The sequence below is a fragment of the Brassica oleracea genome, chromosome C5, assembly GCF_000695525.1.
Source record: "Brassica oleracea var. oleracea cultivar TO1000 chromosome C5, BOL, whole genome shotgun sequence".
Classification (NCBI taxonomy): Eukaryota; Viridiplantae; Streptophyta; class Magnoliopsida; order Brassicales; family Brassicaceae; genus Brassica; species Brassica oleracea.
In genome coordinates this window covers 33,468,477-33,491,825 of record NC_027752.1, presented here as the reverse complement: position 1 = coordinate 33,491,825, position 23,349 = coordinate 33,468,477, and the positions used below count along the sequence as shown (strand labels likewise).

At 33.0% G+C, this 23,349-nt stretch overlaps 5 protein-coding genes across 7 annotated transcripts; 4 read left to right on the top strand and 1 right to left on the bottom strand.

Moving 5' to 3' along the window:
- The first annotated feature begins 8,435 nt into the window (after positions 1-8,435).
- Positions 8,436-9,130, top strand: LOC106293255. The gene has a single exon (XM_013728911.1). It carries the CDS (start codon positions 8,539-8,541, stop codon positions 8,959-8,961), a length of 423 nt encoding a protein of 140 aa, XP_013584365.1. The 5' UTR covers positions 8,436-8,538; the 3' UTR covers positions 8,962-9,130.
- Positions 9,131-11,325: 2,195 nt separating this feature from the next.
- On the top strand, positions 11,326-13,364 carry LOC106295851 (nuclear transcription factor Y subunit A-9). Of its 2 annotated transcripts, none has more exons than XM_013731845.1 (6): positions 11,326-11,474; positions 11,762-12,047; positions 12,146-12,228; positions 12,320-12,385; positions 12,673-12,837; positions 12,937-13,364. In XM_013731845.1, exons 1-6 carry the CDS (start codon positions 11,472-11,474, stop codon positions 13,240-13,242), a joined length of 909 nt encoding a protein of 302 aa, XP_013587299.1. In that variant the 5' UTR covers positions 11,326-11,471; the 3' UTR covers positions 13,243-13,364. The 2 variants fall into 2 exon arrangements, with proteins under 2 accessions (XP_013587299.1, XP_013587298.1); XM_013731844.1 differs by having other exon boundaries at positions 11,327-11,474; positions 12,146-12,231.
- A 72-nt stretch (positions 13,365-13,436) lies between these two features.
- Positions 13,437-15,320, bottom strand: LOC106295850. Its single transcript, XM_013731843.1, has 5 exons — positions 15,148-15,320; positions 14,565-14,879; positions 14,234-14,438; positions 13,925-14,153; positions 13,437-13,792 (listed from the first exon to the last, which is right to left on the bottom strand). Exons 1-5 carry the CDS (start codon positions 15,244-15,246, stop codon positions 13,567-13,569), a joined length of 1,074 nt encoding a protein of 357 aa, XP_013587297.1. The 5' UTR covers positions 15,247-15,320; the 3' UTR covers positions 13,437-13,566.
- Positions 15,321-18,236: 2,916 nt separating this feature from the next.
- LOC106292895 lies at positions 18,237-20,339 on the top strand. The gene is made up of 9 exons (XM_013728563.1): positions 18,237-18,608; positions 18,705-18,802; positions 18,885-19,095; positions 19,181-19,278; positions 19,358-19,423; positions 19,562-19,639; positions 19,801-19,869; positions 19,963-20,069; positions 20,152-20,339. Exons 1-9 carry the CDS (start codon positions 18,292-18,294, stop codon positions 20,236-20,238), a joined length of 1,131 nt encoding a protein of 376 aa, XP_013584017.1. The 5' UTR covers positions 18,237-18,291; the 3' UTR covers positions 20,239-20,339.
- Positions 20,340-20,528: 189 nt separating this feature from the next.
- Positions 20,529-22,438, top strand: LOC106343912 (nifU-like protein 4, mitochondrial). 2 transcript variants are annotated; one of them, XM_013783272.1, is made up of 6 exons: positions 20,529-20,853; positions 20,934-21,097; positions 21,168-21,343; positions 21,698-21,801; positions 21,885-21,996; positions 22,151-22,438. In XM_013783272.1, exons 1-6 carry the CDS (start codon positions 20,636-20,638, stop codon positions 22,220-22,222), a joined length of 846 nt encoding a protein of 281 aa, XP_013638726.1. In that variant the 5' UTR covers positions 20,529-20,635; the 3' UTR covers positions 22,223-22,438. The 2 variants fall into 2 exon arrangements, with proteins under 2 accessions (XP_013638726.1, XP_013638725.1); XM_013783271.1 differs by having other exon boundaries at positions 20,531-20,852; positions 20,930-21,097.
- Positions 22,439-23,349: the final 911 nt, after the last annotated feature.

The window sequence follows — 23,349 nt, the reverse complement described above, 5'->3', positions numbered from 1 at the left end:
ACTTAAAAGTGAATTGTCTGAACTCTGAATGTACAATAACAAATACAAAGGGGTCAGAACTTTAAGACCCTATATTTAAATATAAAAATATGAACATTTACGTATATCTTTTTTCTTTTTTTGAAACAAACATTTACCTATATCTTTTAACAAAAAACAAAGACAGCAGAGATTTAAAACCTATCTTTTATAATTGCACAGGTGCCGTTTTATCACATTCATCTTCGAAAAGAAGAACCTTTATGTTTTCATGGCTGAAACCATATTGCTTTGAAGGTAACGATAATGAGCTTGGCTAACATGTGGAAATCGGATGGCGCCGTGGATTAAAAAGAATAACATATTTATTTGAAATAATTTGATGGTGAATATGGTCTCTTGAAAAGAAACATGGCGTTATTTCGTTTTCTTTTTATTTGAATTAAAGAAATGCAGGTGTAAATTTGATATTTTTTTCTGTAAAAACATTGTGAACAAGCATGTGCTAACAAAATAAAATAACGCGTTACAAAAGTACAGAAATATTATTTTTAGCAAAATTTTAATGCTTTTTAAATAATATGTAGTTGTAGATACAAAATTTAAGTAAGATAATTTAATAATTTTAGTTTTTGTATAGTTTAATAATTTAACCCGTTGTGATGGTGGGAGATAATATTATAAAAACAATATTTTTATTTTAAAATTTACACTGAATTAATATTTACTTATAATATTTCTAGTTATAATTATAAATTTAATTAGTATATAAGCAATAATAATTTCTTAAAAGTTATAAGTTTTTTTATAGTTAATATGAAATATTTAAAATTAAAAAATATCATCTAGGTGGTAGAATAATCTCATATGTGATAGTGTATTTATTTAAATAATCTAACGTATAAGTAATGGCTAATTTATTTTTAATGAGAGTTTTATGAATAGTTTAAAACAGTAAAAATTACATAGGGTAACAAGTTTATTTCAAACAATACTAGATTTTAACTCGCACGTCCGCGCATATATTTTTTATTTTATAAATGTATTTGATATTATTACAAATGTTTTAAATATATAATTTCTATTTTAGTATTCTATATTGTATAACTCTTTAATATTATTGTTTATATTTCTTATTCGACATCATTAAATATAGTGATTTGTGTAATACATTTTAATTTGTTATTAATTTTTATTACTTACTAATATATTTTTGAATTAAATACGATAAAATAACGATATGAAATAATCAAATAGATAACCTCCTTCAAAATATGTTTTTTTAATTTATAAATTTTGCGGTAATACATTTTTAAAATTTATTTATTTATATTAAAGAAAAGAATATGTTTAAGATAATTTATATTTACATGTTGTGTTTAAAAAATATACTTTAACATATATTATGTTAGTGTTTTACGGGATTTATAAGTAAAAACATTGTTTGGTTTAAATTATATAGTCATATTATTTTAGTAACTTTTATATATAGTAGAATCTATCATATTATTTTAGTACATTTTATTGATATTGGATATCTTTTGGATGTTATAATATTAAGTTTTCTTTTTATTTTTTAATTAAGATTTCAAAATATTAGATTGTTTTAGTTCTTACAACATATATAGTTTGTTTTTTTTGTGGTGGATTTCAAAAATTTATTCTTTATTATATATGATTTTATATTTTGTAAAATTTGAAATATTATCATTTTGAGTTTCAACATTTATTTTCAAAATTTTATATTTTTTCAAGAAAACTTTGAAAAATTACACTACTATTTTGAGTTTGGAAGATTACATGAATTTTGAAGTTGTTTTTGCTACTACATTAATAAATTATTTTATATAAAAATATTTGAATTTTGGTAATATTTTCTAATTTTTTCTCAACTGATTTTTTTATAATTAAAATAAAAATTAAAATTAAAATTTTATTTGTCATTAATATTTTAAATGAATTAATAAAATTTAATAGTTTTCTGGTAACATATGTTTTAAATAGTATATGAACTAAAGGTTATTATTACTTTTATATTTTGTATATAAATATTTTAAACAATACATTGTTGAGAGTTTTAAAATAAATAAAAATATAATATCTAGTTGTAGATATAAAAGTTAACCTATGCTAATAATTTATTTTTGTATAAAAATATCATATAGTCTACGAATTTTAACCCATTTTAATGATGACAGATAATTTATTTAAATGAATCAATTTTTTTTGTTGTTAATTTACCTATTTAATAAAATTTTCATATTTAATTCATATAGCCCTTCTATTTTTTATATAATACATAATAGAATTATAGAATTTATAAAAAAAAATGTATATAATTTTTATTTTCTTTTTTATAATAAAATTTAGTTAATATTGATTTATAATAATATTATATTACTAATTACGAAATTAATTAATATGTTAATTTATAAAAATATTTAGATTTTTAATATGATTTTGTTAGATTCTTTTTCAACAGATTTTGTTATAATTTAAAAAAAATCAAATTTATAGTTGGTTTATTATTAATGTAAATAATCAAATATGTCATATTAACTAATTTTGTAAGTGGTCCTACTATGACTTGTTAATGGTAGATAAAAATAGGATCGTAAATTGATAGATTGGACGTATATTTTATGTTAAAGATAAATGATTTTGATGTATGGAGGTTGCAAGATTTGTGAAACGAAGTGAAACATACATGAATTTGTTTATTAAACCATTCATCAATTGATAACTGCATGGAATGGTGTATTACACAAAACTCATGTAAATATAAACATTGTGACAATTTTTTTGGAATGATGAACGTTTGACAAATATGAATTGAGTTTGTGTAGCATGTGCTGCAGAACGTGGTAACTAAGGAGAAGCAACTTATAAAGTTGGTTTAGTTCAAGTGATGTAGGGTGTATATAATGACTGTAATATGAATGCAATACAAAGGTTGATACTTGTATTGTTAAACTGATATAAAAATATAAATCGTGTATTCACTGATATAAAAATATAAATAGTGTATTCTTATTATATTTGTAGATTGTAGATACCCAAATTACTATTTATTTGGAAGTTGGTTTAAATTAAGTGATATTGACATATTAAAGGAACCAAACATGATCGTACTATTTTAAATGATAAAGATTATTATTAGATTTTGGAAAATGTCCAAAACTTAAATGACAATTTTTAGTGGTAGATAAAAAAAGAAGATTCTAAATTAATAGATTAGATTCTTGTTTTAATAATATATAAATTAATGCTTCGTTTATCTTTGATGTGTGAACATCTAAGATGAATGAGAATCTCAATTGCCGATTAGCATAGTGAATCCTATGTTTTAGGATCCCATGACAAGAGCCAGTCTCGCATATTTTATGTACTTGTTTGGTTTGGAAAGGTTTGTTCTTTTTTTTTTTTTTTTGAAACACCATTTGGAAAGGTTTGTTCACTTTTGATTTTAACATTTGTTTTTAGAATTGACATTGTTGTTGTTGTTTCTAATAGACTAATATATACTGGTACAACCATACTATACTAAAATCCGAAAGAGTTAGTTGTGGTGTACAAAAATCCATGCATATTTGTAGCTAATATACTTATTATATACTACTATATAGATTAAATTTGCATGTCAGTCCACGTGATCGTCTTCCTTACTAGCTACATCAAAGTTTGTGTCAACATTATCTTATTACTATTTTCTCTATTTTTCTGGTAATCCTTTTCTAATTCATTATATCTTCCTTTCTTTCACTTTTCTATATTTTCCTTTCGGAGCATGTATATTACAGGTTTCTTAGGTTAGAGTTTTTATCGTAATATAAGATACAGTCTTTTAATTTTTTTAGTTAAAAGCTAAGAGACCGTATCTTATATTACGATAAGAACCCCAGCCTAAAAGACCTGCAATAAACGTGCTTTCATTCAGTGTAGCAGGAATCTCTACTTTATCAAACAGAGTAACGTACGACAGTAAAGAAAGATCAATACCGTTTTTGTTCAAACAAACTTCTTAAGATCCTCTTGTATGTGAATATATAGATGTATTCCTCTACAATGAATATCATCTTAGGAAAATGTTATCTGATCAATTATTAACTGGCCATTTATTATCACACTCTGCACACTATTTTGACGGCAGAAAAAAACGTACTAGTTAATAGTAACCTCATCTTCTCAAAAAATCAAAACAATAAATTAATGGGTTAACATGGGAAAAAGGTCAACTTTCACGTTTGTCGCTGTCGGATCCTGTGGGCATTCAAACAATATTAATGTATTTTTAATTGAAATATTTTAGTACTTCCAAATATCACATTTAAGATATCTCCAACCATATTCTATTTTCTATTTCGAATATTGTTTTGAATGAAATATATTCTAACTCTACTCTATTTCCAACTCCAAAATAGAGTAATGACTAAATTTACTCTATTTATGGAGCAATCTCACCATTTACTCTATTTTGGAATTAATTTTTTTATTTATATATTGGTCTTTTAAATATTGATTTTTATTTCATACTTAAATATTAAAAAATAATACAATAACATGAAAAGAAATATGATTTTCCTAAGAAATTTAATAATTTTACATAAAGAAGCATAAACTAATAAAAATATCAAAACTAAACATAAAAATATAAAATAAATAAACATAAATAAATGATCTAACAATCCAATAAATCATTTCTAGAACTGCCAAAATCGGTAAAGTATTGCCCACACGATGAAAATGACCGTTTTAAAATTTTCTTGTTCGATTAAGAAAATCAAAGATAAAAAAAATCATTATTCATTATGAATGCATTAGTTGACCATTTGGAAAAATAATATTCCGATATACTATCTTATATATATATATTTATGATTATTGTACTTTTAATAATAATTTTTTAATTTAAATAAATTATATTTTCTGAAAGTGTTATAAATATACTATAGTTGGGGTTAATTGATAATTTTTATAAGTAAAAAGTTTTACTAACAATTATTAATTGAATAAAAATGAAATTATTTTGGATATTATTTTAAGTAAAAAATAGAAAATAATACATCGGAATAAAACCCAAAATACACCATTTCAAAATAAACATGGAATAATACATTGACAATGCTCTTACCATGTGAACAGTTAAATACTACAGCAGCACTGTAAACCTGAATAAATGACATCATGTTTGTAGAAGCTTACAATGATATTCCTGTTTTTCTTTTCTTCTCTGTTTCTAGCTTTTTCCTTTTTTCAATTTCCCAACCATTTTCATAGTGGCTCTGGGCCTCTGGCTCAAGAGAATTCTCTTTTAACCAATAACGATTTTACAACATTTCCAATATCATAACCTTAATTAAGAAATCGCACCTCGGTTTTTTATTTGTCAACTTCTATATTCTCACCAAAAGTATAGTCTTTCATATTTGAATTATATATCTCAGTTTTTTTTTTGCTAAATTTTTTATTATATATCTTAGTTTGGATTAGGGAAATATGGTATATATATATTTTTTAAATTATATATATTAGATTGAAATATCAACCTGGAACAAGACCTCCGGCTAATCGTCGAATAAACAGTGAATCTCACAAATAGATTAGGCTTATCACTATTACACAAGGAGAGAAAAGCATAAAAACATCGGGAGGGAAAAAACCTAAGGTTCGGGGATCCGTTACCGGTTCCCGTCATCACCAGAAGTACGCGGCCAACGACGCCGACCAAATCGAAATTTAGACGACCAATGCAAAGATACTTTCTCTCAAACCAGCGCCGACATAAAGCTGCTCGATCCACACGACACTCTCTTTCTCTTACCGACTATCAAGAAATGGGAATCGAAACAGACCAACTAGTTAAGGGGAACCACCATCCTCAACAAGTCCGTCTCTCTTGCCAGAACCTGACCAGTACGGTGATACGGAGAGGTCGTATTCGACACACTAACCCGAGACTTGATCTTGATCTATAGATAGGGGGAGTGGAGAGATAACCTGAAGATTTCCTAGAACCGAAACAGAGACGCTTCGGCCAAAAGAAACCGTAAAACGGGCTGAGATGTGGCTGTCTAAAAACACGCTGAGACGAGCACCTGCAAGCCATTGATGGACTCCAGCTTGCTGAGAAGATCGAAGACCCACAAGGCACTGGGATAGCCGGAGACCAAACGCGCCGTCACGGAGAGGGAAATGAACCTTCAGAGACCACCTGAAGGTCCAACCATTTCACACGCATCACCTCTAAAAACTAGAGGATGAATCAAAAGGCTAGGCTGAAGCAACAACCAGTGACAGGACGGAGTTGCAGATACAATGAAGAATCGGCTCGAAATACCCAAAACAGAAGGTGCACAGTTCCGAGAAGGGCTCTCTGCTGCTTAAACCGAAGGCTGGAGGAGACAAAGACCGAGGAACACCACCGGATCTCCGACGCCTGAGCATAGACAACTCCACGCGTCAAGAGAGCCGAATGTCTTCACGCGCCGTCGAGGAAACCTGCATCTGACACCGCCAGAGAAGAGACCACCGCTGCACGTCTAGAAGTCGGGGACCTCCGAGGCACTTCTTGAAAGGGGTTGAGACCCGGTCCAAAGCCGAGACACCAAGGCGGCAAACTTACGGAGACAACCGCCTCTCCACACCGACGAAAGGACAGATCCGTATCGGGTGAGACTCTTCCAAAGCCCACGCGCCACCAATTCGCGGAAGCAATCGATGAAGCAAAACAGATCTGGAAAAACGCTCACTCATCACCGAAAATCCGACTCTCCCCTTGCCAAACGCCTTGCTGCCTCATCTTGACACCGGGGAAGGCCGCCATTGACTAGATCTGTCACCGAGCTCCAGATCCAGAGAGCCAGTGTCCGGCAGAGCTCCCTAGGGCTTCGACATATCAACTGCAGGACGTAGATGCGAGGAGAAAGCAAAGAAGGAAAGAGGAAGGGTTAAGAGAGAGCCACCGGCGACGGCGCCGAGGCCACCGTGCCGGGGGAGGAGACGATTTCTTTTTTTTTTGTGTCGAGAGAGAAAAAGTAGAGAGAGAGTGTTCGAAAATGAATTTCTTTTTATCAAATGATATATATCTTTGTTTAATGTTTCATATGGGTTATGGGATTCTTAAGCTCTTTCTGGTGAATATATTAGTAATAGGATGAAGTTAAATAAGAAACATATTTCTGTAAAGAAAAATAAAGTTCAAAAGGAAAATATTGTTCTTCGTAAAAAATTTAAACTACCCATTTTGAGCACAAGTGGTGGGGAAAGCAAAGCTATCTACCATTTGTGAAAAGAGGTGGTAAGCTAATTTTTCATTTTCATTTTCATTTTTCCTCTTTCTTCCCTTCTTTTGGTCGGTGAGAACGCAACAGAAGTTGTAGTAGTAGAGTCAATATCAGCAAAACTTACCACTATCTTTCTGTGCATTTTCAATGTCTTTTAAAAAAAACTGATATGCATTTTCAATGTCTTATTGCATTCAGTCTTTAAAAATGGAAAGTAAGAATATACAACCAATTTTGTCTGTCAGACTTGCATTACATACATGCAATTGATCTTTAACGAAACGAAAGAAGAAGAAAAAACCTTATAACCTGTTTAAGGATCAGTCAGATACGAATGAAACATTCGCATTAGTTTTTTTTTTTTTTTTTTTTAATATTGTAAATACATAGCATAGCTGCTAAATTATTAAAATTAATTTTAAAATATTTATTTAGTTATAAATCTCAAATCCCACTATGATCGCTTTACTTTTTCTTTGGATTAGGGCTTGACATTTTATCCGTTAAATTTGATTTGATTTGTTATTCGTTTCGATTCGATCCGAAAATTCCGGATATCCGTAAATTTTCGAAACAAAGCAAATAGTAAAAATCAATATCCGTTAAAATCGAAGCAGATCACAAATATTAAAATTTTAGAAAGCGAATATCTGATCTGATCCGACAATATATAAATACATGTATATCTTGATTATATTTAAAGCTTTTAATGTATACAATTATATAATTATTATTCTAACATAAGATTTGATAAATTATATTCACATTATTACTTATATAAAAATATTACACAAAAGGAAGAGAACACATTTATGACAATTATAATTTTTTTCTTAAGTTTTCTGTTATTATAATTGTTAATTAAGTTAAAAAAATTTACAAAATATGTAGATTCACAACTTCTTTTAATTTTTTATCATATATATCATGCAAAAAAATATTTTACAAAACAAATTTGTATCAAAATTTTAAAATTATTTGTATCCGTGATGTACCAAACAAATAATAAATATCTTTAAAAATCCGGATATTCAATCCATGCCCGGGCCTACTTTGGATCCTCCTATAGTAAAAACGTTAGGTAGTCAAAATGTAGAAACGTAAGTGACCCTCCCACTAACGTGTTGACTGGTGTCATATACTATATATACTAACTAAGCTAATAAACAACGTCTCTCTTCTTATTCTTTCTCTCTTTCACCCACCTAACATTGCAAAGGAAAAAGCACTTCTTCTTTTCTTTTCTTGGGAAAACTCTCTTTTGATTAGGTCTAAAATGGCATCAAGAAAAGCAAGAAAACCAAACCGAGCTGAGAAGAAACTCAAAAGAACCCATTTCAAGAAAAAGCTTCCACAACACAAGAACACCGACACACCCACTATTCTCGACCATACTTCTTCATCTACTATTGTCTCCCCGTGTTCTTCCACAACGACGACGTTTTCACCTAAAGACACAAGCTACTCTGTTCACTCTCCTTCTCCGAAGGTGCTGACGTCGTCACCGGGTAAAGGTGGTGTCGGCGACGGTTGTTGTACCCCAAAATCTCAAAAGTCTCGGATACCGGAGATGCTGACGTGTCCACCAGCGCCGAAGAAGCAAAGAGTCCCACCGAACTGCACGTTACGTCGGAGACAGATCGTTTTCTTTGCTCCTCCAGAGATAGAGCTCTTCTTCGTCAAAGCAAACCATCAATAAACAGATTTGAATTAATATTTGTAGTCTTTTTTTTTGTTATTGGTGCTAGGATCGATCGATATAGAAAGTAGTATGAGAAGATGATCAAGATTTCATCTCTTTGATTTGTTAATACAATAACGAAGAGTATATTATAATGATATCTAGTGATGTTTTTCTTTTTTCCTTATTATTTTGGTTTGTTTTTAACAAATTGTTCCTTTGGCGCTTGTTTTTTTTGGGAGAGATTTGAATGAAGTCGGTTTGAGTTTTGTGGTCGGGTATTATTTTATGAGAAAATCAACTACGGTTTAAACTATATTAATTCATGACCTTTTTATTTTTTTTATGTTTTTTATGTTTTTCTTGCTTCCTTTTTTCTCAAGTGCTATGTGTTAGGTTGCTACTGACTTTAATTTCTGGACCTATTAGCTTTGTCGGTTTTTGTACATTGGGCATGGATTGAGAGATTTGTTCACCTAACGTATCGTTCTTCGTTGCTAGTTTGTTCATATTGCTTGAGTTTTTGTTCACTTTTCCATGTTCATTTGATTGATGGAAACATTACACATGCAGAGTTAAGGTCCCAGCAACATTAAGAACAAACCATAACTAGTTACAAATTTACACCGTTGAGTTTGTGATTCTCAAACAATTCCACATAACTTTTCTATATGCATGCACACAGATCTTAATAAAAATAAAGTTAAAGAAAATAGATTTTGAGAGATTTAAGAACTTTTTCAAAATCACATTAATCCCACGTATAAATAAGACAACGACCATGAAACGTTCAAGCATAACCACTTTATTTTATTTTCTTAAACTATGTAACACCAACTTAATCAGCCGGATTATTTTAAATTTATGATTCATACTATTAAGAAGAAAATGAATGATGATATCAATATTGAAATCAATTCTATTAGTTTGTTTAGAGAAGCTTATTTTTTTCAACTTACCTTTATGTATGAAAAAGAAAGTTATCTTTGTGTTGTATTTTAAAGTTCAATATAGGTTTGTACCCACTTTCATCCCTAATTACGTTCACCTTTTTCTTTTTGTTATCTTCCACTAATTAGAAATATAGATATGTTTAAAAATTTAGTAAAAGCAAAGAGACGAGAAATATGTGAAGAGTTAGTGGGGATGGCCGCAGTGTCGAGGCAGAGGATAACATCTGCCAAGGGAATCCAATGAACCCGACTCGTGCGGCTTTTCTCATCATTTTTTTTTTTTTTTTTTTTTTTAAACTAAATTTTTCTCTTTCTTTTTTCTTTCATATTTTCTCACAAAAAGTTTTATTCGATCATCAATGATACAGAAAATAAGACTTTTCTTTCTTCTTTTTCTCCACATAAAAGATAATGCATTCTTGACGAATTAAGGTGATATTGTCGAATACAAATCCAAACAAGCCGAGTCAAAGTACGCAAAAATATTAATAAAAATGTAAGAAAGCACACAGATTTTAAACAAAACTCCATCGAGTAAAATAGAATATAAAAAACCAAGAAGCCCATATTTTAGTTAGTTTGAAAAAAAAAACTAATTGATTTACTTGAATCAAGAAATAACAAGGATAAATATTCGACAGAAAGAATAAAGAACACTGAACATGATGATTGTGAATTTAATTGATAACCCGTACAATAATATAAAGATTTTGCTATTCTATAAAGTTGTATCAGTTACAAAATTTTACAAAACTGCGATTTATGTTTAACTAAACTAAATAGCCATTTTATGATAAAATAATTATTCCTCTTTATCTTTAGTTAAATTAAAATTTTCGCTTATTCTTTCTACTCATTCGTTTCTATTTTAATCTCTTTTTGACAAAAAATCGAACTATTTTAATTAAATTAGTAAAAAACTATCTTAATTACATAATATAGATTTCTGTTTCAGTTTGTTTTATTTGTCATAAATAAATTATATTTATCAAAAAAAATTTGGCACATCAATTGCAACCGAAATCAATAATAGAGTTGAACATAATCATATTACAGATCCCTTTATATATCTTTAATTTCAAATTCTTCTATTTTTCTTGCACAAACAAAATTTTAATAAACTATTTCAGTTATCATTCTTTGATTTCTATTTCTATTTCTATCTCAGTAAAGGTAGATTGAAACATGAATCCACTCTTGTCGTGAAACTTCCCACGCATACAAAAAAATTAAGATAATGGTCCTTATAGTTTAGGACTTTGAAGCCCGTTATAGGCCCATAAAACTTCTCGCAATCGAATTATCATATTTAACATCTATCCACAAAAATAAGTCAAAAGAATTAATGTTGCCGCCGTTCACGTGGCGAACACGTGGAACCAAGATTCAAAACGGAACAAAACTTATGTTGTAAATTCCTACGACGATCAAAACAAAAATAAAATACTTTAATTCAACTCAATTCCACAAAAATTATATTTTTTCTTCTTCTTCCTCCTGCTCAGATCGTTCCTCTTCGTCTCCTTCAATCACTCGTCAGACTCTTCCGAGACGGTGTGTTCGCTCTTTGATTGAATGGTATGTTGAAATTTTCAATTATTATCAATTCCTTGTTGATTGCATGAGCTGCTTAGACCCTTTTGTTGTTCTTAGGGTTTTGCTCTGTCTCTTCTCTTCTTCCCTTCAAAGTTTTGAAATTTCATTAGATTTGGTGGATTCAATCATTGATTGTGTTCTGGGTTTTTGCCTGCTTACTTGTTACTGAATCGTTTTTAGAGTTTGTGAGAGTTGTAATTTGTGAAATTCGTATCGACTTTTGGTCTGTGTAGTTGAAATTTCATCACTAACAATCAGATTTTGAGTAGGAAAGTGAAGACATGCATTCGAAGAAACCTGACGGTGGGAATCAGATCGTTTCAGAGGTGGTTCATCATCATACATCATCTTCCTCCATAAATAGTTTAAACCCTTGGCAACGTGCTGCTGCTGCCTGCAATGCAAGTTCTTTAGTGGAGGAAGCTGGAGATAAGTCGATAGCGTTGGAGAACCAAAACAATTGGGAATCAACCAATGGGTCCAAGTCACCATCTAATAGAGATGATAATGGTAACAAGGAATCACCACAAGTCACAACCTCTCCCCAAGAATCAGGTGCACTGACTTGTTCTCTCTGGTGCTTTACGCTTTGTGGATTTGCTTACAGTTGTTTTTTTTTCACCAAGTTTTGTTACTGTGTTTTCGATATGCAGCTGGAGATTACAGTGAAAAAAGTCAAGAACTTGTGCATGTTGGCGTCACAGGACCTCCTCACCCTCAACTTGTTAGCCACACAGTTGTAAACCTCCTGATTAAATTTTCTATTCTGCTTTTATTTTTAGCTGTGGTTGCTTACCGTTCAAGTTTTTTGGTTATGGAACATGCAGGGATGGGCATCCTCAAATCCGTACCAGGATCCTTATTATGCTGGAATGATGGGAGCCTATCCCATGGTATAACTTTTTACCGTCGTATATATAAATCTTTCCTTAATCCCCAACTACTATTTTTTCTACGTTACGACTATTTTGGATGGTATGTCTCTATTGGATTGTGAGACATGAGATTACTGGTTAAAATATTCTATTAATCGTAGGTGCTAAAGTTTAGCAGGTTTAACAGTGTTCATGGTGTGTAATGATTTTTGTTACAAGTAAACAAGAAGATGCAGTTAGTTGGTTAATTTTGATTTATGCTTTCCATGCGACTTTCGTGATAAGCTATCAGTTTCCCTTATCAGGCTTATGTTCCATATGGTGGGATGCCTCATTCAAGAATGCCACTGCCTCCTGAGGTTGCACAGGAACCAGTTTATGTGAATGCTAAACAGTACCAGGCGATACTTAGGCGAAGGCAGGCACGCGCCAAGGCTGAGCTTGAAATGAAGCTAATCAAATCCAGAAAGGTGAATTGCATTTACCATCAATGATATTATTACTAGTTTCTCAAGAGCTCTGATCTAAATGTGAACTCACCACACTGCTCACTGCATCATGCTACACAGCCTTATCTCCATGAATCTCGGCATCAGCATGCTATGAGGAGGCCTAGGGGCACTGGAGGACGGTTTGCAAAGAAAACAAACACCGAAGCTTCACAGCCAAAACCTGGAGAAAAGAACAATGCTACTCAGTCCCCGACGTCATCTCACTCTGACCAACCTGAAGCCTGGAATGATGAGTGTAGAAAACAGTCTGAAGAGATGCAAAGCTCAGCTTCTAAGAGAAGGGAAGAAGCAGACTGTTCAGGGCAACAATGGAACAGCATTTCCTCAAACCATACTTCTCAAGCTCGTCTAGCCATCAAATGACATCTCCACTGGCAACTCATTCTTGGCTTTCTCTTTGTTGGCTTATTTGGTAGCAGCCATTGAAGAGTCCTCTGTACAAATACTTCTGTGTTTTTCTTCTTTTGGGATATGTCAAATGTTACTGCTTTCTTTTGTCAACTCTCTTTAGTACATTTTTGAATCCAAAACTATGTTTTTAAAATTAAATTCCAAAGTGTGCAAACTGAAAAAAGAGTAATTGAATACCCACAAAATCTTTCAAGACTTTCTTACAAGTACTAAACTTAGTCTTGGTCACATAGGCTGACTTATTGTTACAGTGACTTATGTTTATCTATTTCTTTTTTATGTTTTTATATCGGAGTTGGCCAAGTCTTCAGCTTCCTCCTCGTCTTGAGTTTCGTCCAGTTCAGCATCTTCAGTATGGTCGGGACCTGCTTCTGCATCTGAGGAGTTTTTAGCCGCATCTGTGATGTTCACAGGTGGCTGATTCTCCATCAAACCAGAGAGTGCTAGCTTTGGTGACCATTCAAGAACATCATCAATGATGTTGGACATCCTTCTTTGGTACCTGTATTCACACAAAGTTATCACAAGTCAGCCTCTGCTGCAAACAAATGAGAGACCAAGAACCCGTAAAAGGTTCAGTGAAACAGAGAACTCATAGCAATCAAATGACGTTGTCTTGGTTTAAGTTCCGTACCTGGCCCGAGCAGCTTCATCAGGGGCATGGCGCCTGAGCAGCATGACAACAACAACAGCCACTACTGTGTAGAAAAGTCGAGATGTCCACTTGGGAGGTTCTTCCTCGTCTTTCTTTGGCCAGAAACGGAACAGTTCCTTCAATGTGGCTTCCTCCGCAAGAATGTTGGGGAAGAACCAGACACGCTTTCCAAGAAGAATCCACATCGCACCGAAAGCAACTGCTCTCACTGCAACATCCACGGTAATCAAGAAAAAACATAAGCCAATATAAACCTACTTTAAGCAGGTTAATATATGTAGAGCTTACCGAAAAGCAAGGAGAGAATCATCAAAAGAATGCCAGCACATGAGTAGAGAACAATGAGTTTGCAACGGTGTGGGTACACAGGAAACAAACAAATAGCGAGAGTCAATACAGGCCAGAAGAAGGACAAAAGCGTTTGCCACAGTGGATGCCTTTTCTCAAACGTCCATGCAAAAAATGCATCAGTTTCAGAGAAACCTTGATCTTCCTGCGCATTACAAAGATCATAAAAAAAAAAAACAAAATCAAAGCATGAAACCCTAGAGCTATTGAATACACATCTCACTCAAGTAAAGAACAGCTTAGCATATGAAACAAGACCAACCAAACTTACACGGAAAATCTCAAGATGAGCAGGCCAAGTAGACAGCTTCTTCTTCCCGGGGCGAAGAGTTTTAGTGACACGATCACAACGGACAAGAAGGTTCTTCCCCAACAACACATTGGCGATATCTTCAGCGTCAAGGTCTTTATCTTCTTCAAGAATCTCTTTACACTCGGGGTGATTCTTCAAGAAGCTCACGAAGTCTTTGCCTCTGAAGTATTCGACTCGTGCTTCCTCCATAACAGCCCATCTCGATTCCAACCCCTTGTTGTCTCTAACTTTCTCAGCAAACACCTGAAACACATCCTTCTTCACACCTTGCTTCTATTAAACCACAAAAAAAAAAAAAGGAATCAATTCACGTTACAATGGCCAAAGACTCAAACTTTCAACAATGTAACATTCCACACATTACATATCTGCACATTTACATACAATTTAGAAAACAGTAATCAAATTTTGTTTTATTATCATCACAGATTTATTCTCCATCAGAGATTGAAGACGGATCCAAACAAAAGGGAAAGGTAACCTAAACACAATGTTTTGTCTGAAAGAGATCAGCGTATAATGAGAGAAGAGAGAAGCAAACCCTAGGTGGAGGATCGGAAGCGGAATCTCTAGCGGTGGAGGATGCAGATCCTGGTGATCGTTTAACCCTCTTCTTCTCGGCTCCGGCGTGCTTCTTCATCTCTCCTGTTCGAGACGGAGAGTTTTGTTTTTCTTACAGATCCAATGTTTTTTTTTGGGTTATAACCGGAAGATTCCCGGTTTTCTTTTAAACCGTCGGACCTCAGGTTGGATTAGCACAGTTCTTCTATCTCCGGTTAATCTGCTTGGATTTATTACCAAATCCCATTGGTTATATTATCTTTAGCAAATAGTAATAAATTTCATATACATAATTACTTATTTTTAATATTAAACTTTGAATACTGAATTTTTAATTCTAAAGACTAAAGTCTATATTTTACAGATATTTTAGTTTTATATTTTTGATAAATGATTTTTGAGATGTTATTTTTAGGGAAATTGCACCCTAAAACGTTTAAATTTTTTTATAATTCACAAACTAACCAAAAATAAGTCAGACCGATATTCTATGTATATTCTATAATAATGGCAATTCTATCTTTTCTCTTTCTTTTTATTATCGGTTACATTTCTTCTTTTTTTTCTGTTTTTTTTTTCATTTCATCGCCAATGTTACATTATTGGAAACAAGATCACCTCATTTCTGATCAATCCACTTTAACCATAATTTTGTGTTTCTCTTTACCGTCTATCATCAGATTTCAGTATCATCACTTTTGATCTTCTTTATCGTTGCTCCTTTCATCCTCCAATGGCCTCAATATGGATCTCCTCGGTTAGTTATCGGTCTTAATCTATTTTGATGATACTATACTATATTATCATATTCCGTTCTATTTGACGATTAATGAAGAATGTTCTCTTTTTATAAATATAGTTTATAATTTTTTTAAATTCTATCGTTACATGTTTTTGAACATGTAAAAATCGTACTATGATCTATATTGTACAATTTAATTTTCATAATTTAATTTAATATTACATAATATTATGTATTTTTTAGATTTTGATATTTGGGTTTAGGGTTTATATTTGGATTTAGGGTTTAGTGATTAAGGTTTAGTATTTAAAAGGTGAGGAGTACGGTTGAGATCACCATTAAATGTAATAATAGACATTTTATAATTTCACCAATATGTACTATGATATGTATCATGTTCCATTATATTTGGGTTTAAGGTTATATTTTAGTTTATGGTTTCGATTTGGATTTAGGGTTTGTAATTTTCTTAAATCCTATCGTTACATGTTTTTGAACATGTAAAAATCGTACTATGATTTATATTGTACAGTTTAATATTACATAATATAATTTAATATTCATAATATTATGTATTTTTTTTAGATTTTGATATTTGAGTTTAGGGTTTATATTTGGGTTTAGAGTTTACTGATTAGAGTTTAGAGTTTAATATTTAGAAGGTAAGGGGTACGTTTAAAGTCAACATTAACTGCTTTCATGTAATCATAAACATTTCATAATTTCACCAATATGTACTATGCTATATATTGTGTTCCACTCTATTTGAGTTTAAGATTTTTGAGTTTATGGTTTCTATTTGGGTTTATGGTTTTTAATTTTCTTAAATTTTATTGTTACATATTTTTGAACATGTAAAATCGTACTATGATCTATATTTTACAGTGTAATATTATATAATATAATTTAATATTACATAATATTGTATTTTTTTAGATTTTGATATTTTGGTTTAGAGCTTATATTTGGGTTTAGAATTTAGTGATTAGGGTTAGGGAAGGTGAGGGCTACGGCTGAGGTCAACATTAACTGCTTTCATGTAATTATAGACATTTCATAATTTTAGCAATATGTACTATGCTATGTATTGTGTTTCATTCTATTTGGGTTTAAGATTTATATTTAAGTTTACGGTTTCTATTTAAGTTTAGGGTTTAATGATTAAAGTTTAGTATTTAGAGTTTGGGACAGAGTTCAGATAAAATTTAGTATTTAGGTTGTAGGAGTTGACATAGAGTGGATGTCATATATTATTTTGGTGATATGAAATAGAACATTTAAGCTTTCTATGTTTTAAGAACATGCTTATATGTGAGCCCAATACGTAGTGGCCAACGTCATCTTATTTTCATTTGTTACCGGTGACTTATACCAACAAAGAGTATAACCGGATCAATTGAAGTTTAAATGTTATTTTTCCAATAACTTCAAAATCATAGTCATTCACTTAATTTTTTTTTTTTTGGTAAAAATGTTAAAATATCATTACTAATTTTAATTTTTGACAGAATTACAGAGAAAACGAGAAACATAAAATAAAAAACAACTACACTAACTAAACAACAACTCAAACTGGACACGAAGGGGAAGATACAACCAGCTAAAAGCCCACATGAAAGAACCATCAGAGTCGGTGCAAGTTGCTTGCCGCAAAAGGATGAACTGCAGTGAATATGAGATCATGAGTCCGATAGAAATTGGCGTACCCGATGAAAAGGTCTTTAAGATAGGCACACCCAAAAACGGCTTGCTAAAAACCTCCTAATTTGATTCCTACACGTACAGACTGCTAGACCAGAGACCTAATACACCCACGAGCCAGCCGAGCCTTATTCCAAAACAACAAACACATGCTGCAAAATAAACCTGAAACGACAGAACCTATACAAAAGAGGGCCGAGTGACAACTACCACGTCCACACGAAGCTCTCCAGACCAACCAAACCACAACGCCGGAAGAACACATCCATAGGAAGACAACAACGCCGCGGCACAAGGTTCCAGTGCTGGGATGATGTGATCAAAACATGGAGACACGAGCACCTAACCAAACCGAATGACCACATAGGGAGGAGAAGACTCACCATGTACAGATTCTGAAAACCAGAGGACTGACCGGCAAACAGAGCAAGATCGAGATTCATTCACTTAATTTCCTTTGAGATTTTAGTCATTTGGCAAATTATCCCTTATTTTTATGTGGTATCTTAAGACAAGAATCTTTTTTTTTTGGAACGCTTAAGACAATAATCTTATTTTCTAAAAATTATGCTAATTGGACTCTATTTGGTTTAAATTCAATTATCGGTTTGAATAATGATAACAAAGAAAAGAGCAGAGGAAAGGAAACAAAGCTCTCGCAAGAAGCTTGAAGGAGTTCCCATGGAAGCTCTTATTGCTTCCGCTTCCTTCTTCCTCCCCATCTCCAACTCTTCTTCACTCATTGTCAATAACCGATTATTCCCTTCTTCTTCTTTTTCTCCCAACATAAAGTTCGGAAATTTTCGGAAGAATCATCTCTCTTTCTCATCACACCTTGTATACTCCTCCTCTGCAGTATCCGCACCGTCTTCTTCTTCTTCTACTCTCTCCAGAAACACGTATTGGATGGTGGTATTGGATAAACCTCCACAAGGGGTTTCTTCAAAATCCGATATTGTAGATTACTATGTCGAGATTCTTGCGAAAGTGCTGGGCAAGTAGGTTTCTTTTCTTCTGCTCATTCTTCTTTTTGTTTCTTTTTGAGTTTTTGTGCTTTTAACATTTTCTTATTTACTGTCAATGTTGTTTTGCAGCGAAAAGGATGCGCAGATGAGTATATATGATGCTTCCTTTGATACCCATTTCGGGTTTTGTTGTCATATCGACGAAGATGCTTCACGCCAGCTCGTGAGTGAGTGTTCATATGTTTATTGCAAATTCTGTTTCTTTTCTGGTCAATTAGGTGTTTTTAATTCTCTGTTCTATGAACTTAGGCTTGCCTGGAGTACTATCTGTTAGACCTGAAGCGGATTACAGCTCAGGGAATAAGAATTACGGCATTGGGAAGCAGGCAGGTGTTTCCTTGTTTGATCATGGGACAGTGAAACATTGGATGGTACGGATAGACAAGCCAGGAGTCGGGATTGTTACTAAAGCACAGATGGTTGATCATTGTGTTCAGTTGTTATCCAAGGTTTTGTGGAAGTGAGTTTCTTGTTTGATTCTGTCTTTAGGGGAGCTATTGTCACTTTCAGATTTTAACAGCATTGTTTTACGCCTTTCTTTGCAGTGAAAAGGATGCACAGATGTGTCTTTATCATGTTTCGTGGCAGTCCAAACACGGTTTTTGTTGTGATCTGGATGAAACATGCGCCGAGGAGTTAGCTGGTTTGTGATTCAGACAACAATGTTTTTGTTCACCTGAATTAAGCTAACAGATGAAGGGATGGTGTTTTGATTGATGCAGGTGTACCTGGTGTTCTTGCTGTTGTTCCGGACAACAATTTCGAGTCACTAAACAAAGACTATGAAGGTCTACTAATCTTACGTTTAGAAAACAAAATTGCCTAGAATCTTTAACAGCCCTACCTTTTAGCTGATTTTTATGGATATTTATGTATAATCTGAATCTCACATTGTTGTAATTTGATTCTCTTTCCTTTCCCTAAAGGCGATAATAGTACACAAGAAGATTCTAGAGAAAGTTCAGAGTCTCCTCCTGTTAAGACTAAGAAGCTGTTTATAACTGGTATGCTTGAGAAATGAATGTATGCTTTTGATTACATTGGCAGAATCTGCTAGGTGACACAAAGAAAAACTCATGCTTCCTCCTAATACATTTGGTCACATCTCAATTGGGATTTGCATTTACTGATAGAACATGTATCTTGGGTTTTCTCAACTTTTCAGGACTGTCTTTCTACACATCTGAGAAGACATTGCGCGCAGCATTTGAAGGATTCGGTGAACTAGTGGAAGGTACTCTTATGATTTACTATCCATCCAATTCGCACTTCAAAAATATCACTGGGAAATGAAAATCACAGCCTATTATGTTACTTCCATCTGCAGTCAAAATCATTATGGATAAGATATCAAAGAGATCAAAAGGTTACGCCTTTATAGAGTACACAACAGAGGAAGCTGCCAGCGTTGCACTAAAAGAGATGAATGGAAAGGTAAAGCTAAACATGAATGTGATAGAGAAAGAAGGAGAGACACTTGACTCAAGATGTTATTGGTTGTTTCTCTATTGCGCAGATTATAAACGGGTGGATGATAGTAGTGGATGTAGCCAAGACCAAACCTTTCAGACACAACAGAAGAGAGACGAGTTCTGAGTTGTAGAAACTAGTTGAAAAGTGACAAAGCTGATGCCTTTTTGTTCATCCATTATAACATAGAATTTTGCCGATTGTAATAACATAAAGACTTTGTCTTTGGTGTTGAAAAAAAAAAAAAAAAAAAAAAAAGACTTGTTCTTTGAAAAGTCAATTTTCATCCTCAGTAATAACATAAAGATTTTTTTTTTGGTTAAAAAAAAAAAAAAAAAAAAAAAAGACTTGTTCTTTGAAAAGTCAATTTTCATCCTCAGTGTGTACACTATTTACATATAGACCCCTAAGCGGTGAATAGTTCAGGACAAATACAATTCTCTCTCCGACAACAATCCATCACACGGCGTCACAAAAGGTTCCGTCTTTTTAATCCGGTCCGGTCGAAACCCTAAACTGGCGAGGAAGCAATGAAAGGGATCGCGAGGATTGTGAATTCTCTTTCGCGACTGGGTGGTCGTGAGATCATTTCTAGAGGAAGTAGTAAGCTTTCTTCGTCTCTTCTTCTGGTATCTCGTCGCTCGATCTTCATCTCGGCGGCAACGCACTTTCCGACCAATTCACGTGATCTCACCTCCTCTTCGAGATCTACTTTTTCACTTCCTCAGAAATGGGCTTTTCTCGGAGGTTTGGATCTTCTTTGGTTGTTTGCTTTCGTATATCAGATAAAGCAGTCTGTTTTAAGGGTCTAACTCATGGAGCAGGGGTGGGGCAGAGAAGGACGATGTTTATCCAAACACAATCTACTCCGAATCCTTCTTCTCTCATGTTTTATCCTGGAAAGCCAGTCATGGAGGTTGGAAGTGCTGATTTCCCTAACGTTCGTTCTGCTCTAGGCTCACCATTAGCCAAGTCCATTTACTCCATTGACGGTATTTTGTTTTCTGTTTACTCTGTCTTTCAATGTGCTGTGTGTGATTCTTCTTTCTTTGATATTTGCAGGTGTGGTTCGAGTTTTCTTTGGGTCTGATTTCGTCACTGTGACAAAGTCTGATGATGTATCGTGGGATATCCTCAAGCCTGAGATATTTGCAGCTGTCATGGATTTCTACTCCTCTGGCCAGCCTTTGTTTCTCGACTCACAAGCTGCTGCTGCCAAGGACACTGCCATCAACGAGGTAAAACTCTTCTCATTTTTGCTTTAGTTAGTATTGTGAAGAGTATACTTTTACATATTCTTCTGGTCAGGGTGTCTGTTTTCTCATCTAGTTTGTGCTCGTTTTCTGTGTATTCTCTAACAATATCTTCTACATAATATTGAGTTAATTGAGAGTTATAGTTTGCCAGTTGCTTTTGTGAGCTGATGAAATATGAGTTAGGATATTGAAGTAGTAGCTTTGTTGCCTGACAAACTTTCATTGAGGGAGTCACCATTCTCCCATAAATATGTTCTTCTGTTAATTTATTGTTTAATATATTGGATGGTAGATAAGCATGTGGGGGTAACAAGTGTTTTTTTTTTTGTAATTCAGGATGACTCTGAAACCGTAGCAATGATCAAGGAACTCTTAGAAACTCGCATCAGACCAGCAGTCCAAGATGATGGTGGGGACATTGAGTATTGTGGGTTTGATCCGTAAGTTTACTTCCTCTATGGTCTCTCTCTCTCTTTGTTCTTTTTATCTCTTTAGTAAAATCATTTGGGTGGGGGTTGAACAGTGAAAGCGGAATAGTGAAGTTGAGGATGCAAGGAGCTTGTAGCGGTTGTCCAAGCTCATCTGTTACTTTGAAATCTGGAATAGAAAACATGCTGATGCATTATGTACCCGAGGTAAGTTTAGATCCTCCTAAGCAGTTTCTTACTATAGATTGTATAGTTCTACACCTCTCTCTCTGTCTGTGTTAATGTTGTGGTGTTAAGTAACCATTGAAGAATCAAGAACTGGTGACTCTACTCTTCTTCTAATGAAAGAGATTTGGTGCAGGTGAAAGGTGTAGAACAAGAGTTCGATGGGGAAGAAGAGGAGGGAACGTTGTCTGGAGAGGTGAGAGAGTAGAGTAAGACGTCTCCTCAAGCTTCTCTGCACTTTTCCTCTTTTAGTGTACAGAAGAGTAAATTCCAGTGAGCGAGTGCTCTCTTTTCTGTCACGTTTTGAATTTGATTTGTCGTGTTTTTCGGGCTTTTGAATTACACTCGAGAATGTTCTGAGAGATCACTAGTTGATCTGGTTTGTAACATGCGTTTAACCTACAGGAATAAGTTTTTTTGGATGGTTTCGTACAAGAAAATATATTTTAAGTACTCATTGGACCAATTTTCTTTTAGCCGGCCACTATATATCAGATTTGAAGAATGTATTTTAGTTATAAACTTGAGGTTTAGGCCTCTTCCACAGGCATCAAGCAATCCACTAAATCACAAGATTATATCTTTATCTCTCACTCTCACCCTCACCCTCGCAAACACAAACCCTCTGTGTTCTTATTCTGCTGGAACGTCCTAACATAATGACAATGCAGCAACTTGCAGGCACAATCATTACAGAAATAAGTTAGTCCATCTAATTATATAATAAATTTTTTATTAATCTAACCATAAATTCATTATTAATGTTCTTTAATATTTCCTTAAATAAAAGTTACAGAATTACCTAATGTGACAAAAGTATATATGACAATTAATGATTTTGAATAATAAAGATTTAATAAAAAAATATTGTATCTTATATTGTCCCCTATATATTAATTGAGGAACATTTGAAAAGATGTAACCTCAATTTTGTAATAATTAAAAAAAACATCTTGCTTATGTGTCAATCAATTAGGTAGTTAATTAGTCATACGTGTCAATCTCACATTGAAATTGAAAAACATGTTGGTCCAATTCGATTTTTATATCTTACTAGAAACATTTAATACCAACTATATGATATCATATGATATTAACTAAAGCAAGATGACTATTTATTATATATTATTTCCTTAACTAAAACCTACGGAATTACCTAATGTGATTATGATATATATAGTAATTAATGATTTTAAATAATGAAGATTTACTAATAATTTGTATGCTTTCTATCATTTTTGTTTATTTTTTACTATTAAAATAAATTACAATTACATTAATCATATATTAAAAATTTAGATTTTTTGTATATGTTGTATTTTGAATTTTTCAAAA

Coding starts and splice junctions, on each gene's coding strand:
- LOC106293255 (XM_013728911.1), top strand. CDS start 8,539: ATGGCATCAAGAAAAGCAAGAAAACCAAACCGAGCTGAGAAGAAACTC.
- LOC106295851 (XM_013731844.1), top strand. Junction 12,048..12,145: donor AACCTCTCCCCAAGAATCAG/GTGCACTGACTT, acceptor TTCGATATGCAG/CTGGAGATTACAGTGAAAAA. Junction 12,232..12,319: donor AACTTGTTAGCCACACAGTT/GTAAACCTCCTG, acceptor TGGAACATGCAG/GGATGGGCATCCTCAAATCC.
- LOC106295850 (XM_013731843.1), bottom strand. CDS start 15,246: ATGAAGAAGCACGCCGGAGCCGAGAAGAAGAGGGTTAAACGATCACCA. Junction 14,880..15,147: donor CTTCCGATCCTCCACCTAGG/GTTTGCTTCTCT, acceptor GTGGTTTAATAG/AAGCAAGGTGTGAAGAAGGA. Junction 14,439..14,564: donor CTCATCTTGAGATTTTCCGT/GTAAGTTTGGTT, acceptor TGTAATGCGCAG/GAAGATCAAGGTTTCTCTGA.
- LOC106292895 (XM_013728563.1), top strand. CDS start 18,292: ATGGAAGCTCTTATTGCTTCCGCTTCCTTCTTCCTCCCCATCTCCAAC. Junction 19,279..19,357: donor ATGCGCCGAGGAGTTAGCTG/GTTTGTGATTCA, acceptor TGATTGATGCAG/GTGTACCTGGTGTTCTTGCT. Junction 19,424..19,561: donor ACTAAACAAAGACTATGAAG/GTCTACTAATCT, acceptor CTTTCCCTAAAG/GCGATAATAGTACACAAGAA.
- LOC106343912 (XM_013783271.1), top strand. CDS start 20,636: ATGAAAGGGATCGCGAGGATTGTGAATTCTCTTTCGCGACTGGGTGGT. Junction 20,853..20,929: donor GAAATGGGCTTTTCTCGGAG/GTTTGGATCTTC, acceptor CTCATGGAGCAG/GGGTGGGGCAGAGAAGGACG. Junction 21,802..21,884: donor GAGTATTGTGGGTTTGATCC/GTAAGTTTACTT, acceptor GGGGTTGAACAG/TGAAAGCGGAATAGTGAAGT.